Here is a 20958-nt window from a genome sequence, read left to right as displayed (position 1 = left end):
GCATAAACCTGTGCTTGTGAAATTAAGATCAAAAGAAGAACTGGTTATACTATAAGAACATGTAGCTAAAGGCAATAAACGCTCTCAGATACACTCAGCCTTTGAGTTGTTTGTAATCTGTTAGCCAAATCGCCAACTCCCTATTCACCCGAAGTCACCTTCGAAATTAAGTGCGGAGCCCAGTGGCTGTGCTGGTCTGCAGCAGTATTTCACTTACATCAGAATTGACTTGCAAAGAGTTATAGGAACAGAACCCACCAGCCACTTCTTGGAAGGAAGATTGGGCTGGTGCTAAGTGAGGGACTACCTGTACTCACAAATATATAATACCCATAAATAACCTACAGCTAATATCATATATAATAGTGAAAGACTGAATCTTTCTTCTAAGATCAGAAACAAGACAAAATGTCCACTTTCACTAGCTACTTCTAATCAGCATTGTATTGTATCAGTTTGAGGAGGCAAGAAAATATTGGAACTCAAGAAAGAAACTTTGGAAGAATTATCAATTCATCTGTTGCTTCCTGCCTTGTGTCTTCCTTCTACAAATACAAAGGGAAATGATAAATCAACTCATAGCTGGATCAGTTGGCAAAAATAAGGTAGTCATAACAGATTATAGAAAAATTATTGAACATTTGAGACTCATGTAACCCTTATTCTAAAACCAAACCAAACTCAACTGCCATAGAGTCAAATCTGACTCACAGCAACTCCCATTGGGTTTCTGATGCTGTAAATTTTTAAGGAAGCAGACTGCCTCATCTTTCTTCCATGGAGTGGCTGGTGAATTCAAACCACTAACCTTCTGAGGCCAAATGACTTAACTATTTATTAAACAAACAAACAAACTCACTGCTGTCAAGTCACATCTGACTCATAATGACCCCTTGGGTTTCTGTGGCAGTATCACTACGGAAGTAGATTGCCCAATCTTCCTTCCAAGGAGTGGTTGGTGGGTTTGAACCCCAGGCTTTTGGTTAGCAGTCAAATGCCTTAGGCACTATGCCATCAAAGCTCCCTAACCATTTATTAGAGATAAAAAATAATATTCATTACAATGTTGGGAAGTTGAGAAGTGAATGATTTCATTACTACAATGACAATGTATGCTATAATCCATGGATATCTTAGGTTAAATGTTTTAGAGTAAAATGGATGAACTTTTTGAATAGGGTAGGAACTGTAGGCTACTAAGAAGATAAATGTTGTAAGTGTTCCTCTTTTTTAAAAAAATCAATGTTAGTATATACAACCAAATGACACCAGGCATCTAGGGGAGCAATTTGTCAACATACTAGCTCAAGAAAAGATCAGCTCTAGGTTTCCAGGAGAGAGGAGACTTTGGGCCTTAGATGAAACTAAAATACAAACAACAATAAAAATAGTATTTTCATCGAAACATCGCTTTCCTTTCTAAAGCTTTTCCCCTATTTTCTGACATATTTTAGTTGCTTACTTTCTGCATTCCTTAAGTCCCCTTTACCACTCTATCTTACTCACATCTCCAATGACCCTCACCCCAGGGAAATGTTTCCTGATCTAAGTGTATCTCTCCCTCAACCTAACTTGTAATCAAAGGTATTGCACCTATTTGAGGACAGAAAATGTATTATCTAATAAAAAACTAGTATTATGTAATAGAAGCTACACACATAGAGCTATGGAAACAGAAGTTTCAGCTTATGAGGGGCTATCAGTATGTACAAACTTGCTATCCCAATATTAAAAAGAAAATATTATTTCACTGATTGATCTTAAATGTGGCATTGACCACTAGCCACAGTCAGGCTACAAAAATGTTTTAACTTTTTAGTTCCTTATTCAGGAAATATTTTCAACTCCTTTTATAGAAATACAGAAGCTCTTCAAAGAAAATAAATGATAAGCAGAGGCATGGTATTTTTAGGACAATTATGATTATAATTAGTTTAACTATATTTCTTCATATTATATGCACAGGATTAAAATGTTGTATATTTTTATCTTAAGAAGAAGATTGCATTTATTGGTATATCATTTTTAACAATAAAACTGATCATTCTGTTACTTTTAGAGTATATGTTTATAAAGTGAAGGATTCCTTTAAAAAATAATGCTATTTCTTCACACCTAACTAAATATGTAACTTTTAGAGACCGTGCCTCGTACTAGTACATAATGAAGCATTTAGGAGCACAGAACACTATATTGCTACAGCATTAGGTGACACCCTCTCAAGTTCAGGTAATAAAACCAATGAGTCACTAGCCTTGAATTTTCAGGTTCCTCTGGTACAAGTGGTCAAAGAATTCTGCTCTGTAAACACCTGGCATGATTAACCCTAAGATTCTCTTACTTTATGTACTCACACATTTTCAAAATTAGAGCTTGACTATGAATCTGGTAATACAGGAATTGGTTTAATATTTTCAACATGTTATTGGGGTACTGATGGGGGAAAAAACAGCCTCATTTAATATGAATATAACAATAAGGAGAAAGGGAAGGTAATGAAGGTTAGTGACACTGTTTGAGCACGTAATAGCTGTCATGACTGTGTTCAGTAAGTGTCAGGTACTTAATTCACAACAAAATGTGGCAATGTTCCTCACAATTATTCTCACGTGATTATTGCAAAAAATTGAGGCTGTATATTTAATGGAAATACAGCATTGCATACATAGATTTGGGTTTTGGTTCCTGTCTCTGCTATTGGTTGTGACCCATGACAGGTTATTACTGTAGATTATTGCATGGTAAGTCATTACTGCAGATTCAATTTTAGTAAAATGGAAATTATAAAATCTACCTTGCCTGAATTTTGGTGAGGATTAGATGAAATAGTGTCTATAAAGCACTCTCTTGGTGTTGTGTAGGTGGGTCAATAAATGGAAGCTGTGTTATACTTTCCAAAATACCTATGCAGGATCGAATGCAATTATTGAATAAATTAAAACTGGACCCTGCAATCTGAACCATACAGAATTGAACATCTACATGAAGTCCTCCAATTCCAGGCTTTCAGCTTATTTAATGACAAAAGTTGAGGTTATAGAATAAAGAGAACAATTTCTCCTTTACTGATAATCACTCTTTCAGAATTAAAAAAAAAAAAAAAAATCTTACCAACAGCAGCTTTGCTGTCTTGGTACAACAGAAGTGAGCATAGAGTCTTTGGGGAAAGAGAAAGAGAATTCCTTCCTGTAGTGATGAACCATTGAAGCAGACATTTGGTCACTAATAAAACTAGTGCAAGTTTCAGGATCTCAATTTATTCCACTTTTTCTGATAAAAATCTTGACTTCATGGTAAATGTTATTCTTAAGTACTACCATCAAATGCATATAAAAGTGGACAGAAAGGACAGTAACTTTCAGTTTGCTGTTGGCTCAAAGAAAGGAATACAGTCTTATGGTTTTAAGTGTGCCGTACTGCTGTAAAATGCTATCTTTTTAGCAATAAATTATTATTCAGTGCTGTTCAGATTAATGGCTCCTGGTCTTTCAGAGTCCTCTGTCTTCCTCAGAAACGTCAACAATGCATGAATTAACTCATCTTTGTTCTGCCAAGATTGCAAAATTGGATTCTGACAAGGAACTAGAAATCTCTTGGATGAGGAACAATCAGCATATCAAAGAAAGGTCTTTATTCTATTCTATTATTTTGTTTTAAGTAAGTGTCAGAATTTTACTTGGAATGTGGATATTTGCAGATAAATGGGCCAAGACGGTATTTCTAGTTTATCATAGAACCTTAGCATGAACTTTCCTTTACTTATTTTTTATATCTTAAAGACTTAGAAAAGGACTATAAGGGAATACAAGAGACCATTATGTTTATTTCCCTGTCTTCAGGGAGAGCAAGTGATTGTTGTTATGTACCATGGAGTCATCTACTCATAGCAACCCTATGTACAACATAAAGGAACTGTTAGGTCCTGTGCCATCCTCAGAATCATTGCTATCCTTGAGCCCACTGTTGCTGCCACTGTGTCAATTCACCTTGTTAAGGGTCTTCTTTTTCAGTGGCCATCTACTTTACCAAGTGTGATGTCTCAAATAAAAATAAATATTTCTCTCACTGTCCCTCCACACCACCTTTCTGTCAATATCACTTAACAGTCAAAATGTATCTGCTGATAGTTGATTTGGATCCTTAGAGCCAATCTGTATGTAGAAAGAATGACTGGGTGACTTAGGAAGTCAGTATTATTTAACTAAGAAAACATGAATTAAATCAGTGACTTTCAAGCTCTCTCCAGATCTCAGGAATTAGTTTCTCAGAAGCTCTTATGAATAGCTGCATACATTAAGAAGGAGATGGAAAGGCTTGGCTATAAACTTCTCACCATAGTTTGTACTCAAGAAAATCTAATTTTATGTTTGGCATTTGGAGCTTCATTTATTAAAAAAAAAAAAGTTTGAACATAATTTCATTAAATCATCTGTATACTTCAACCCATTAATCAATCTACTCTTGTTAACATTATATTTTACTGTCTTATAATTAAATATTTCAGACAAGTACTATGAGCTCATTTGAAATATGGTAATATAACATGACAGGGTACTTCAAGAAGAGCACAACTTTTCCTCTCTATGCTGCCAGAAGATATAATTTAAGATAGCATAATGCCAGATAAGAGGAACTGAGTGAATCTTATAATGATCAGCAGAGCGCTATCTCTTAAAAGACAAACTTTTTTAAAAATTGTACTTCTATATCCTTCAAGAGATGCTATATTTGTGACATAACTTTTCTAAGATCCAGGTTATATTAGAATATGTTTTTATCCATATGTGGTGGTTCACATCAGTCTATATTAATCATTCAAACTTGAAAAGAGTCATTATTCAATTTCACCAACTTATTTTGATCAAAGAAAAGTATGTATCTTCATTCATTTCTTCAATTCATGGGAAATTCAGCTTCATATTCTAAACTCTTATGAAAGATTGGTTCAAGTAGAAATAAATTGGCTTTTGGAGTTTGCTGCAATGTTATCCAAGATGATTCCTTTATTATTTCAAACTTCATGTTTAACTATTTTAAATACTGATGGCATCACCATGAGCCAGAATTGACTTGATGGCAACGGGTTTTGGATGTATATATTGTTGAGTTCAATTTGCCTCCTGAAATCTAAATTTTCCTATTGGAGCTTAAAAAAAATAAGATGTGTAATTTAAATAGTGACTTCTAGTATACAGAAAGCTTTGTTTCAGTTTCTTTTTTTTTTTTATAAATGCTTTCTACATTACAAATCTGTGAGCTCATCTGGAAAGGTCAGTTTCTAAGAGTGTACTAGGTCCAGTCCTTAACAATGATACATCAGCAAATTCACTCTACTTTAAGGACTAGTTCTGGTCATAAAGCAGAGTTCTGTTTCCTTATTTCCTTGTTTTCGTCTATATCAGATTTTTCAAGCATATAAAATATCAAATTACTAAATGCTAATTCTATTAGAGTTTTATGCAGTTCATGTATACAAATTTTCTACGTCTTATTATAGCTGGGAAAAAAGAAGGGTTTTAAGAATTTGGGTGTGAAGCAATTTTCTGCTTCATAAAATACAGTTAGTATCACCTTATGTTAACAGACATTCTTGAATATGCAGTTTTTTCTTCAGGTTTTCTTTTAATGAAACTTATGAATATTTCAGAGCACAGTCCTTTAACTCAGATAGAAAAAAAAAAATATTTATAGCAAAAGGTATGTAAGCATACATAGACTGCTATTTAGGCCTAGATCTCGATGCTATTCTCTGCTTCTTCAGCTTACAACAGCCATCGGTTTGACAGTTTCAAAATCTTTTTTTAAATATTAAATTTTCTTAGTGATATTAATTAGAATCATCTAATTTATACCACTATTACTGTTTATTAAATTTTAAAAAGAGAAAAACAGTAATAGGTGCCATGTTGTCAACTCAGTGACCCCATGTGTGTCAAAGTAGCACTGTGCTCCACAGGTTTTCAATGGATGAGTTTTCAGCAGTAGATCACTAGGCCTTTTTTCTGAAGCACCTTGGGTGGATTAGAACTTCTCACCTTTCAGTTAGCAGCTGATCATGGTAACCACTTGCACCACCCAGAGACTCTGTTTATTTCATTAAACACTTCATAACCACATGGTCAATATTATTTTTCTATTATAGTCTATTTTCAGTACATATTTTACCCTTTCCCTTCCCCTCCACTAATCAACACAGTTGGTATATATTTTCCATTTATCCAGTAGAAACTTTTCCTGTAAAACGACAGATAGTAAATATTTCGGGCTTCCAGCTGTAAGTTCTCTGTCACAGGAATTCATTATGGAGAATGATTGCGCTGACTTAGAAATTCTGGCTCGGCTTTAGGTTGTAAATATACAAAATACAGTTAAAACTCAGAGAGTAGCAGGAACTGGGGGACCTCAGAACACCAGAATGGTGTTAAGTAGGGTAACTATATGATTTATAGGGCAAACCAGTACACTTTGGAGAGAGAGGAGATGCTAAAGCAGCCACTCCTCTGAAGGAATCTGGGGCAATCTACTTCCGTACTGATACTGCCTCGGAAACCCAAGGAGGGGTCACTATGAGTCAGGTCCCACTCGATGGCACACAACAACAAAGCAAAGGACACTGGATTACATGCATAAACCAGGCCTGGCCCAGGAACACTGGTCATGTGGTGTTTTCAGTAATGAACCTGATTCTCACATTTCACAGACAATGCTGGCCTATTTACTAATTCTATGCTCAGTTCTATTAAAAATTTAGTTAAGTTTTCTTGTATATTAATGTGTATGTCTTTGTATATGTTATTTTGTTCCTTTTCTGTCCATGCATGTGTTCTTGTTGACTTCGTTGTTTTAGATTATCCAAGCTTTTGTGTTTAAGCTAAAGTTTACGTTTCTGAAATATTTTAAGCCCATTCTTCTGAAATACGACATCACACATTATTCTGTCTTCTGTATGCATGGGTCCATGGGGTGACACAGACGTCTAATTAGGCTCTACCTTCTGCTATATGAAGAGAATAGCAGAATAAAGCAGTCCAAGATCATTTTTTTCACACAAAATCCACTATTTGTGGCTGAATCCCATTTTTATTGATTATTCAAAAATTCTTTTCTTTGTTAGAAGAACTCTGTGCCATTTTTATTGCTTTCTCCCAATCTGTTTTTCAAAATTGTGGTAAATACATATGTAAAAACATTTGCCATTTTAACATTCTTTATATGTATAATTCTGCGACATGAATTATATTTATATCATGTTGTTCAAATATCATCATTACCCATTTCCAATTTTTTAAACGAGGACTCTATATTAAAACCATTAATGCTGCACAAGTATAATCTTGATTTGTGGTAACAATAGCTTTATATGCGTCTTTTATAACAAATCATTCACATAAGGTTTGAACGGAGGTTAGCGGAAATCAGCTAATAAAGCCTTTCACTCGGCGAAGCAGGGGTTTCTTTTTTTTTTCATGAACATTTACTGCTTTGGATTGCTTGTCTAGCATATGCACATAACTTGGTAAAGCTACTCATGATATGGCTAAGCATGGAGCATAATGAAGGATTTTAAGCCCTCGATTTACCCTAAAATTTTTATGTTAAATCCAAGCCCCACTGATGACTTGTTTTGTGACTTGAGATAAGCTTTTTAACCTTTCTAATTCTCATCAACTTAATCTATGAAACAGATCCTAACATTTACCTTTTAATGTGATTGCAAAGGTTGAATGAAATTACAGAATGCAAGGACTTAAGTGCAAGTAAAGAATTTTGGGTGATTCCTGGCACATAGTAAATACAGAAGAAAAAAAGAAGGTTGCTATTAAAATTGTTTCAAGCACTTCACACTTATATTATTACTCTTAAAACATACCTTTCCCTCTTGTGCACATGCATGTGCTTTTTTATAATTTAGCAGCAGGAGCAGGAGAGAAGGAAATGCAGGCAAGAGTAAAGATGAACTATGTGCTAGAGGAGTGCAGAGAAGCAGCAGATTAATTCTGATCAGGGCACTGAGGAAGGCTGCCAGGTCACCACAGAGGTCTTCTCTTATGGTGAAGAGATGTTATTTTAGGAATATAAAATTTGTGTATTTTTAAGAAAATCTATCATTAGAAATCTTTACAGTCAAGGTCATGATTCATGGAGAGAACAGTTCTTTCCTGACTATGAATTGTTATTGAAGAGACAACTCAAGAGCTGAAGGGAAAGGAACAATGTGGCTCTCTCAGAAGGAGAAACAGTCAGTCTTACTAATTCAGAATTGGTCAATATCTTTCTATAAAACGGTAGAAAAGGAAAATTTGAATGTTAACTTTATTCAATCAGTAAATACTATTTTTCTCTTTCAGATTGCCCTACAGTTATATAAAAAGATAAATCTTTAGACGAGTATTATCTAGATGTTCTTAAAAACTACAGAAATAATGGGATTATTACATACATTGTTGAATTACTGGATTTTCTGAACTTTTCTGGTAAATTCCTACCATTTCTCTCAACAGTTCTATACAACCCTCTTCAATGGGTAAGACTGTAGCTCTGACTCAAGATATGGCAGGAAATAAAGTCTTTAGGATTTAGAAAATATAAAAATCTTATGTAGTATATTCATATCTAGAAATATGAAATAGTTATATTTCAACATTCTTGGGGCTAGATTTTAACTGAAGGAGAAAATTAGAAAATATCCCAATGACATTTTAAATATTTTCTTAGAGAAATATGTAAAGAGCTGGCTTGAACATGAATATATCATATTTTGAATGACTATCTTTCAACATTATATTCCCAATAGAAGTGGCTGAAACATAAACTACTTTTATTAAGTGTTCTCTTTTGTCATAATTATCAGCCTTTTCAATATAAGACTGTTATTCTAAGGTTCTCCCAATATTCAATATTCATGTTATTATTTATTTATTTTTATAGAAGCCAACTATGAACTTGGTTTAAAGAATAATTAGTCTCTTGTACTTTAAGGATAACATTTTTTCTTATTAATTTAGCACCTACTGTTTTTAAATTGAAGGCACTCTGGTGGTGTAGTGTTAACACATTTGACTGTTAACCAAAAGGTCAGTAGCCTGAACCCTCCCACGGTTCTGTAAGAAAGATGAGGCCATCTGATTCTATAAAGATTTACAGCTTTGGAAATCCAATGCAGGTCACACTGTAAGTCAGAATCTGACTCAATGGCAATGACTTAAATTTGGTTTTTAAATTGAACAAATGCAATTTTATTTTTGGGCAACTAACTTTTAATTATCTTCATGGGAACTGATCATTTTATTAGGCCAAGTAAACTGAGGGAACTCTGGTAGCGTAGTGCCTAAGGCACTTGACTGCTAAACAGAAGGCTGGTGGTTCAAACCCACCAGCCACTCCTCAGAAGGAAGATGAGGCAATCTACTTCTGTAGTGATATTGCCTTGGAAACCCAAGGAGGGCTCACTATGAGTTGGGTCCGACTTGATGGCATATAACAACAACAACAACAAACTAAGGGAATTCTCTATATATTTTAGCACAAAAATGGTCAATTTCCAGATTTTCAATGTATGTTTGGTGGATTGAATTTGATGACATCCAGCTTTCTAAAATATAACCATATAAAATATCACTATCACAGTTGGTTAACACATAGCAAAACTTTAAAAGCATTTGGACAATCTTGAAAAAGCAGCTATAAAGAGATGTGATGCTAAGTAATTCTACAGGTTATCTCTGGTTTGCCAAATGGTGCTCAGATGCAGAGCAAACACAGCATTCACTGACTGGAAAATCAAAAACAACTTAAAAAAATACCCCAATATTTCATGGTGGATGTGGTTAGCAGTAGACCAGGCCCAAGTACCTATTTCTTTAGAGTCTAGAAAAAAGAAAGCTGGTTTCTATTCTGTATTCGCACTCATCCTTGGAGACTGGCAGATGGCCCAGTGGCCAACTGTTTACAAAGAGACAGAATCCAAAATGTAAAATTTATAGCTAGGTAGGTAGGTAGGTAGATAGATGATCGATAAAAACATACAGTTAAACACCATTTCTTTAAAATAAAATAAATACATGGATTTTATATCCAAAGAACAAGTAAATTAAATAGCATCTTTCTGGAGGAAAGAAATGTAGCCTATACATTCAGCATTGATCATCTTCTATTTCTGAATAATTCAACTTTTGAATTTTTCTGTTGCATATTCAATTCTTTATATATATATATATATATACACACACACACACACACACATATATATCATTTAAAAATATGTATTGATCGATTGATTTAGTATAGGTAATATGTGCTACAATTTCAAAGTAATGAACTGTAATACTCTCTATGCCATTTTCTACACATGGTAAACCTTGTTAATGCATCTTATGTATCTTTCAAAACTATTCTCTATACAGAAATATACTTAGAAATGTTTCATATAATGAATAAAATAACAACATACCTCACTATACTGTAATAATTCACACAAAGAATTTGAGTGCTTCTGAAAGGTAGGTTTGGAAGGCTCAAAAGGAAGAAAACTAATAGATTTTTACTCTGTAATCTTAAAAGATAATTTTGTTTATGCTGTGTATCAAAAAATACTAATTATTCTATGCTAAGATGACTTATTAAAATTTTAAATGGCCAATTATAAATGACCTTGTATTAAAATAAATTCAAAATTTACTTAATCTCTAATAGGCAATAGCCAAGCTCACTGCCATAAAGTTGATTTCCACTCAAAGCAACCCCTTTCTTTGGTTTCCGAGGTGGTATCTCTACAGAAGTAGATTGCCCAATATTTCTTCCAATGAGTGGTTGCTGGGTTTGAACCACCAGCCTTCTGGTTAGCAGTCAAATGCCTTAGGCACTACACCACCAGAGCTCTTTTTTCAATAGGCAATGCAGGTCAAAAATAATTATTTTGGCTGTATAATATTTCTAGAAGTACTTGAATTCCTTTCAAACACTGAAGTATCACACTGATACAAAAAAAAAAAAAAAAAAAGCAAAAAAAGCAAATTAATTAACATTAGGTTGATTCTGACTCATGGTGACCCCATGTGTTACAGAGGAAAAGTGCTCCATTCTTGCCTACAATCTTCACAGAAGCATATTGCCAGGCCTTTCTTCCACAGAGCTGCTGAGTGGGTTTGAATGACCAGTCTTTAGGTTAGTAAGCAATTAAAAATTCAGAAATAAGAAATGTTCCAATGACTTTAACTAGCTAATAAAGTTCCAAAATCATCTTATTTATTTATTGTATGTACATATATACAGAAGCTTTCTGTTTTCTTTTTTTCAGGATCTATTTCATTAACTCCTGACATATTTTAACAACAACAACAACTCTTATCTATAAATTTTTTCTATAATAGTTTCTCCAATTCCAAATGATGGTTAAGGGTTGCCACTCTACCTTGGCATGACCAATGCAGGCTACAGCACACTTAACTCATACATGTGAGTGGAGCATTTCTACTGCGCTCCTCTCAGATCAGCTGAGGATCCTCTGGACGCCACTCTGAATCTGTTGAATATGAACCCTCTAATTAACTGCTGAGGAGTCTGTATTTTAATGAGTTCCCATTGAAAGTCTTAACTATTCTAATATTTGAGAACTAAATGAAATATTTTAACATTTAAAATATAAGGATCAAAAATATTTGGACAATACATGTATGTGACATTTTAGAATACAGAGTCAAAGACATTTTAGAATACAGAGTCAAAGACAAGTCTTTATTGACTTGTCTAAGAACAACCTGCTAATCGTTGACCATGATACTAGGTATCTAGACAGTCTAACAGACCATAAAATATGGTGTCTTTTCCAGTAGGAATCTGGGGATTTTTTCTTTTTTAAAATTTATTCCTGTTGAATAACTCAGGAATACTCATTCAATTCTGGGCTGCTTCTGAAATTTTGTGTTCTCTTATCTCTCTCTTTTCCTTCAAACTTAGGTAGTTTCATACCTGTTAGCTACATAAGCATATGATATGAATAAATTTTATTTTAAAAATTTAGCTCTACCTATGTAATGTTTTTTTCCACCTTTAATTTGCATTGGCAATACACTTCATATTGGTATTGAATTATCCAATATTTCTGATTTCATATATATATAAATTCTTTGAAACATATGTGATTCTTTCTGTTTCTCTTTTTATTGCTGCAAAGGGATCTACTTCATTTAATGGAAAATAGTGGCCAGAGTCACTGTATGCTCAAGGAAATACAATAGAAATAACAAGGTCAAAAATATAGAGAGCAGTTGTTAGGAAACATTTTCTTCTCCCTCATTTTCTATTTCTTGTTAAATAAATATTCTGTAGACACTTGCCTTTATTTTCAATAAGGGAATGTTATTCTGTTTTTCATTTTAATAGATGGAATTATGAAATACTATACATTTATTCCAATTTTTTTTTTTTTAAATATAAATACAAATCTTATAACTTTGATTAGGAAAAAAATAAATAAATAATAAATAAATAAAAGTAACATTGTCTGCCTATTCCCTGTTCAGGATAGTTTTCCCAGAGACCAATATTGTTAGAGTTTCTTATGTATCTTTTCAAAAGTGCTCTTTGTCTAAAGAAATTTTTACATAATAGAAATACTTTCACATAAAGCAAAATTAGCATCATTCTTCATTATGCCATGTCACAATGGTAGTTTCTGGAACATCTTCTCAATTTCAATCTCTCCGCAGGTGATCTCATTAAACTTCTGAATTTAAATACTATATATATGATAATTTCTCTCAGATCTGGACTTCTAGCCAGATCCTCTTCCTGGAATTTCTGGCTTATATATCCTCATCTACTCAACATTTCCCTTGAAGTCTAATAGGCATCTCAAACTTAAATTGTCCCAAATCAAACTCATTATTTCTCCCCACCCTAGTCTGTTTCCTGTGCTATATTACCTATCTCAAAAAGCAAGCACCATCGTCCATCAATTTGCTCAAAGAAACCCAATGTTGAAAATATTGAACCAATTTCCCACATTTCTAGGTCCGTTGACAAAATCTAGAATTTTGAAAATGTGTGGCTACATAAAGTAAGAGAATCCTAGGGTAAATCATGCCTAGTGTTTGTAGAGCAAGATTATTGACCACTTGTGCTAGAAGAACATGAAAATTCAAGGCTAGAGGCTCCACTGTTCTTAGTGCCTGCCTGAACTTGAGAGGGCATCACCTAATGCAATATAGTAAATAGTCTTCCATGTTCCCTAATGCTTTAGGATGTGCTAGTATGATGCACAGCTATACGTCTCTAAAAGTCACACATTTAGTTAGGTGGGAAAAAATATCATTTTTTAAAAAAGGAATTTCTCACTTTATAAACATATGTTCTAAAGGTGACAAAAATGATTAGTTTTATTGTTAGAAATAATATACCAATAAATACAATCTTACTCTCTTCTTCCACATCTAATTCATCAATAGTGTCTCTCTCCTTTCAAAATCTTATATTCATTTATCTCTACCCATCTCTGTAACTATCAACCTTGTCCAAGCTGCTATCATCTCCTCTAGATTACTGTACATGTTCCTTATGGATTTTCTTTCTTTCCATTCTTATCTGTCCTCCCCATTCTTTCTATTCTCTCAGAGCAGCCAGAGTTGCATTTTAAAAATATAATGAATTTAGATTATTCCTCTGCTTAATTTTTGCTATAATATAAATGTTTCCATCACCCTTAGAATAAAACCCATCATGTCTTACAAAGTCACCCATGACCTGACACTTTTCTCTGTTTCTGATCTCATCTGATACTACTCTTCTTCCATACCCAGCTATATGAAAAATAAAGCTCAATGAGGGAGGTAATTTTTGTCTGTTTTGTTCACCACTGAATCCACACCTAGTAGAGTTGCTTGAATATAGAGACAACTCAAATAAATGTTTGAATGAATGAAAATATAAGATATAGTTGAAAATAACTGATTCAGGTCTTCCTAATTACAGCGAACAAACAAAAGAATTCTTACATAGAAGATATGTCCAAGCATTCTGAGTATACACTTTTGATCATGGATCCCATTATGTCTCCCTATAACTCAAATTCCCTTGAACCTTTGGTAAGCCATTACAAACATTCTGGCTTAGTTTTTGCTCCATGAAAAATGGGAATCAAATGAAATAAACCAATTAAAATTATCTTATCTTTTTAGAGCAAGCTCAACTTGAGAGTTCAGTAATCACCACAAACTGATTATCATTCAGGGATAAATAGTACAAAGGAGAAAGTCAAAGCGATGGAAGAAAAAATTCTGAGAGGTAATTTTTGTGCCACTTAGGAAAAGACTTCTTTTGTTTTATTGAATTTGTTAATAAAATCTTGAAAGTCTTGGGAAATGCTTCTGGGGAGCAAAAGCATTTTTTTCAAAAGTTGTGAAGCTCATAGGTCTAAGGAGAAATTAATAAAATGCAGTGGGGAAATTAAGTTGAATAAAAGTGCAATGAGCCATAGTTAAAGCAATTAATTAAACAGGTTTTGATATGTTTATAACGGGTTGCTAAAGAATTAAAAATAAATACAAGATTTTAAAACAGTGTTGGGTATGAAACAAAATCCCATGTAGTAACAACATGCAAAAAATCCATAGTTATTTTAATAGTGTTCTTTGATGAATTCCTTCTTCATTCAATTCATTGCCACCCTTCCTTTCTCTATTAATCATTAAAAAACTATGCTTTCAATAATATACAAAAGTCTTATTTTTGCTTGATCTTCTATATTCTTGTGCCAATTTTAAAATCAGATAATTTTCTTACAACATCAAGTATAAAAAGTTTTATTTTTCAGTAGTAAGTCTACTTTTTTTGCAGGATGCAATGCAGATTAGCTTGCTTAGTGCTTTGGTAGCTGCAGAGGTGTGAAGCAGGCAGGTGGAGTATCAAGACCACAGTCCTGGGAGTCACACAGATCAAGGTTCAATTCCAGATTCACTACTTAAGGTATGTGAGACCCAGCACGAATAACTTAGTTTCAATAACACTCACTTTCCTCCGCTATTAAAAAAAAATGTTACATTTGTTAGAAACACTATATAAAAAATACTTAGCACAATGTCTGACAACTAATGCTCTCAATAAAATGGAAGTGTTAACAACTTGTATATCCAACTTGTGAATATGTTTTGATCATCAAAGTTTGGTGTTTGGAACTTAAAACATATTTCCAAAAAAAGCATTTATGAAAACATAAATGAAATAATTAGAGGAAGGTGGAAGTCTAGACTAGATGGCAAAACTTTTATTTACCACAACACTATTTCATGAGAGTATTAACCTAATAGTACTCTGGCTAAGATGATCAACTTGTCCAGGTTTTTCTGGGGTTTTCTTGGTTTAGAAGTAAAAATCCCACATCCTGGAAAACCTATCATTCACACACCTAAGCATCACTGCTTCATTTGGAACCTGATCATGAGTCATTCATTCATCAATTCTTCTGAAGTACCAGGCACCTTGTTAGGCTTTGGAGGTATAAGGACAAACAGGGTACAGTCCTTGACTTCAACAAACCCAGAGCCTAGCAAAGGAGGCAGACAACTGAACACCAGCATCTCAAGCTCTATGCTAAATGCTGATGATGGAGATTTGCCCAAGATGTGATGGAAGCACAGGGGTGCCACCTCACACAGACTAGTGATTTAGGGAGACCTCTATGAGGAGGTTAACACTGAACTAACTCTTGAAGCAGATACAGATCCCAATCCAGAGCCTTCTATTTAAGTCATTAGGGCATTTTTCATGTCTGAGTTCAGTAAGACTTAAACACAGAAATTAAAATGCCATCTCTTTAGATTCACTTTGGTTGTTATCTAAATAGATTCTGAAAAAAAATTCTGATATGCATGTAATCTTTATGAAATCTCAGCAAAATATGAATGTAAATAACCATAAATCCTTGATTTTATAGCAGTTTGTTCTCTCTGGATCTACAGCTAAGTTAAAATCTACTTTAAAAGATGGTAACTGTCTGTTTGCTTTTAGATGATTCGAAATTCATTTCACAAAGGATATTACTAAAATACCACATTAAATTGAAAAGAAAACAAGAGGTTACTGTAAGTAATATTGCTCTATTCACAATAATTCAGAGCTTATCCCAAAGTTAGCTGGTTAAGCATGTTTCCTAAAGCTTGTTATCAAGGCACTTTTATTGTAATTCTCCACTTTTTCCTTCGATATTTTTTAAACTATTCCTGAACACACTTTTATCATCACAGCAAATGCTGCAGCAAGAAGATAAGACAGTTTATACAACAGAAAGCTCAGATGCAACATTAATTGACTAATAACATGAACTCAGTTCACCACCTGGGAGAAGATGTGTATTTTTTTTTAAAGATGAGAAGGAGGCTTAAATACAAAACAACTAAAGTTCCCTGGGACAGGGACCACATCTATATTATTCAGTGCCTGGGACATAATAGATGAACAGCATGGTTAAATAATGGAACATTATAATTCCTGTCATAGATCGAATTGTGTCCCTCAAAAATATATGTAATTTGGCAGATATATAATGATGTAATCATCCCCCAGGATATGATCTGATATGATTAACCACCCAGTTGTAAGAGAATTAGGGTAGGATGCAACACTCTTATTCTGATCACATCCCTGAGCTGATTGATATAAGGGGAGTTTCCCTGGGTTGGACCTCACATCATATTTTATCTTGAAAGAAATAAAAGGAGAGAGAAGTGGGCAGAGAAGGAAGGACCTAGTATCACTGAGAAAGAAAAGCTGGTAGCAGAGCATGTCCTTTGGACCCAAGATCCCTAAGCTGAGAACCTCCTAGGCTGTTCTGGTTACCTAGTGCCGCTCTGACAAAAATATACTACAAATGGGATGGCTTAAACAAACAGCAGTTTATTCTTACACTTTGAAGGCTTTAAGTCCAAGTTCAAGGTGCCAGGCTCTAGGGGCTGGGTGATAGCCCCTCAACCTTGGGGTCCAGCTCTGCCTCCTGCTCCCGGCCCACAGGAGCTAGAGGCATTTATTCACTCAGACAGCTGTAGGCTGCTAAGGCTGAGAAGCCCCAAGGTTGACAAGGAAAAAGGCATAGTCCCAATGTTACCAAACCACACGGCAGGCCATTAACTTAAGTCCGTTGTATGGCCCAAGGTCGGCAGAGCATAGCAGGCTGCTGAGCAACGACACGGCTACATGCAGAGTCCAAGCGTGCCAAAGGCTAGAGACCATTCTCAAAGCTTCTCCTTATATACGGGAAGCAGATCACATTCCCAAAGGCCGCTACTCAGCTGCTTGTGGTAGATCCCACCAAGGAGTTGATTGCCAGCCTCCTCATGGGGATTAACTACCACAAGCTGCCCAACAACTCAACCAGGCCCAGCCAAGTTGACACACAAACAGAACTACCACATAGGCCCATGAGGAGACTGATGATAAGATACATGAAGATTTCCAAGGCAGGTCGGGCCCACAGATGTAAGAAGGAGACAAGGGCCTCCCTGCTAGAGCTGACAGAAAGAGAAAGCCTTCTCCTAGAGCTGGTGCCCTGAATTTGAACTTGTAGCCTCCTAAACTGTGAGAGAATACATTTCAGTTTGTTAAAGTCATTCAATTTGGTATTTCTATAATAGCAGCACTAACCAAGTAAGACAGTTTTCTTCTTATACTATTTCCAACAAATGATCATACAGTCTCTGGAGTAAATTTGGGATATAAAAATCTTCTTTGCCAGTCATGAAAAACAGTGAACTTCTTCAACATCAACAAGTTACGCAGCTTATGTTCCAAAGTGAGTTAGTTATAACACGGGGCCAATATCACCTGCTGTGTTTATGTAAAGACCAATTAGTGTTACTGTATTTCTAAGCCTCAGGCTGTATTTTGAATTTTAGGTAGTAATCTTTTACATATTTTATAGTAATCTGCTAAGAACATGCACGTGTTTTTACATAAACCTTGCTTACCCTAGTGAAGACAACAATGTTTTCTGCAAATTTTAGACCAAAAGTATCATTTCTATAGATTCATCAGCTACAGTCATCATGCACCATAAGCCACACAGTGATTATAAAGTATGCCAGATTATCATCTTATTGACTATGGAGATTCTTGGTAATTGAGAAATCAGGCAAAGGGAAATACTAAAATTCCTACTTTCAAGCATCCTCCCCCATTTTGGTTATGGTATATATATATATATATATATATCTTTACACATATAAACATAGTAATGTGTACACAATCTGTACATCTGACATACACTTAACATTCAATGGTAAGAGAGATGCAACAGATCTTATATAATTCATTAAAATTTTTTTTTATTATTAAAATATTTTTTACCTTTGAAGTTTACTACACCAACTGCAGTTGAAGCCAATCTGAGAGGATACACAGGGGCCACACTCATTAAACTGGAGACATGCTAGGAAACAGGAGGAACATAAAATTCATTGGAAGTAATCTGATGGCATATGGCAAAAAAACCTCATATATACTCAGGATCAAAATATGCATCTTTGCCAAGCACAGTGTTACGATTATTGGTAAATGGATCAGATAGTCAAGCTTCCAAATTATCTTTTCCGCTTAGCTGTGTTTATATAAAGAAGCACCAATGCACAGGGGTTAAAGCCCTCAGTTGCTAACCAAAAGGTCAGTGGTTCTAACCTACCATCCACTCTCCAATAGAAAGATGTGGCATTCTGCTCCCATAAAGATTTACAGCTTTGGAAACCCTGAGAATGGTTCTATTCTGTCCAATAGGGTTGCAATGAGTCAGAATTGACTTGGTGGCAGGGGGTTTAGTTTTGGTTTGGTATGCTCACATATTAACTTACTAGGTAATGGAGTCATCTCCACAGCTGAAATGTTGGTAATTTTTGACATTTGTAGCTCTACTCGATGGTACTCATAAATTGTTCTTCTTCGAACATCTATTTAAAAAAGATAGAAAAAATCAAATTTTGACACTTACCTACCTATAAAACAACATGAAGAATTATTGCTTTTCATCTCATGCAAATTTAAAATAAAATCTCACCCTGTGAAGAGACTGATTATAAAAAAAGCTGAAAGTCACGTTGTTGTATCCAGAAATCTTTTTATCAATGAAGTTGAAAATGTTGATTAGTCTCAGAGATCGCACTTAGCTCGCAGGGCTTTAACTCTTGCTCACATAGAGTTTACTTAAGACACAGATTTATATATTTTTAAAGATTTTGACACATGAATTCAAGAAGGTAAGATTATACAATTTCTTCCAAACTAAAGCTAAATTGAGTCCACCAGGAATGGACAGAAATTAAAAATTTTCACAGTCTGATAAAGTTGGCTTTTGCCAGAGTGAAAATTCAATTGCTTTAAATGTATGGAATACATTTTTTAAATAAAAATTAAAAAACTTTTAAATATTCTTTTAAAATTAGTATTACCATTTATTAAACGTACAGTATATCTACAGAAGGTTAAAAATTAGCACTTATCATGCAAACAGCAACTTAAAACAGTTCATCAGCAAATCCAGCAAGGTCCCCGAAGAAAAGGCTACATGGAAACTTTGACAAGAACTTTCATAGTTAAAATCAGATAAATACAAATATGGCATATTTTAAAACCAGATAAAAATGTTGATGAAATATATTGTAAAATACTTCATAAAAGGAGATTTAAGCCTTAGGCTACTGAGGTTGTCTTGTTTGGGTAAATGTAAAAGAAATGTTATCATTATTTTATTAATTTCTTGGAATGCTTGTAATGGGAGGAATCAATTTCATGAATAATACCATATCTATTAGTAATTGTTTGGGAAGTGACATCATTTAAAATTCTTCATCATACCCAATCATGGGAAGCGGTATGTCATTTTAGTTAATGATACATGCTCTAGTATAGTTTGTCTGGGTTCAATCCCAGTTTTACTACTTGGCTATCTGTGTGAACTTGGGTTCATTTGTTACCCTCTCTGTGGCTCAGTTTCCTCATCTATAAAGTAGGAAAAATAGTGCTTATTCTTCTGAGAATTTCTCTGAGGATTAAAATGAGACAATGTATGTAATTTTTAGAATTGCTTTCATGTTGTAAGCGTTCAATAAATGGTAGATTTTTTTTTTTCCCCTTTATGGCAACCAATTATATGATGTATATGATAATCTAGTTTCAGGTGATCAAAACTGTAGTCACAAAACAATCCTGGAATTAAACGTGTAGAAATTTGTCTCCCACCTTATCTTAGAGAAAGTCAAACGTTTATTAAAGTTAACAACTCCAACAAGATCTCCTCAAGGCAAAAGCAGGGATTATGGTGGCCCAGAAGATAGTATGTGGTCTTTCAAGTAAGTGTTTAGGAAAAGGTAGATACCTATACATCTTGGAAATTGTAGAGAAGAATCAAATATATACTTATAAAATATAAATATCTCTCTTTTACTCCACTCATTTCCTTTTCCCCATTCCTGATTATTCACAATGAAATCCCACTCCAGAAGGGGGAAAAGGGATTCTAAAGCCACTCTCTGAAAATGTCTTCAGCTTCCTCAGATTAGAAAGAATTTGACCCAATTAATTTCTTTTTGGTGTAATCTAAGGAGATATATAAACTTTTCAAAGTGCAAACTTTATCAAAAATTAGATAAAATGCTCATGTCATGATATTTAGTAAGGTTTCTTGTTTGCACAGTATCTATCATATTGTTGTGTGCTGTTGATTTGGCCCCGACTCATAGCCACCCCTCCTTGGGTTGCCCAGGCAGTATCACTACAGAAATAGATTGCCTAACCATTCTTCCACGGAGTGGCTTGTGGGTTTGAACCACCAGCCTTCTGGTTAGCAGTCAAGTGCCTTAGGCACTATGCTACCAGAGCTCCTACCTATCATATTGTTGTTGTTGTTGTTAAGTGCCGTCGAGTCGTTTCCGACTCATAGCGACCCCATGCACAGCAGAACGAAACACTGCCCGATCCCGCACC

At 34.5% G+C, this 20958-nt stretch overlaps 1 protein-coding gene across 1 annotated transcript in view; it reads right to left on the bottom strand.

The window, feature by feature from the left end:
* PLXDC2 (plexin domain containing 2) overlaps positions 1–20958 on the bottom strand; it is a 711109-nt gene that overhangs the window by 123838 nt on the left and 566313 nt on the right. The window contains exons 8-9 of the mRNA XM_007936353.2: positions 18831–18926; positions 18334–18415 (exon numbers count right to left, since the gene is read on the bottom strand). Coding sequence (XP_007934544.1) covers positions 18334–18415; positions 18831–18926 — 178 coding nt within the window. The remainder of the gene's footprint in view (positions 1–18333; positions 18416–18830; positions 18927–20958) is intronic.

Source organism: Orycteropus afer, unplaced genomic scaffold (genome assembly GCF_000298275.1).
Source record: "Orycteropus afer afer isolate SDZICR_OR568_19922 unplaced genomic scaffold, OryAfe1.0 scaffold00035, whole genome shotgun sequence".
NCBI lineage: Eukaryota > Metazoa > Chordata > Mammalia > Tubulidentata > Orycteropodidae > Orycteropus > Orycteropus afer.
The sequence above is the reverse complement of the archived record's forward strand: the minus strand, read 5'-3'. Positions and strand labels throughout refer to the sequence as shown.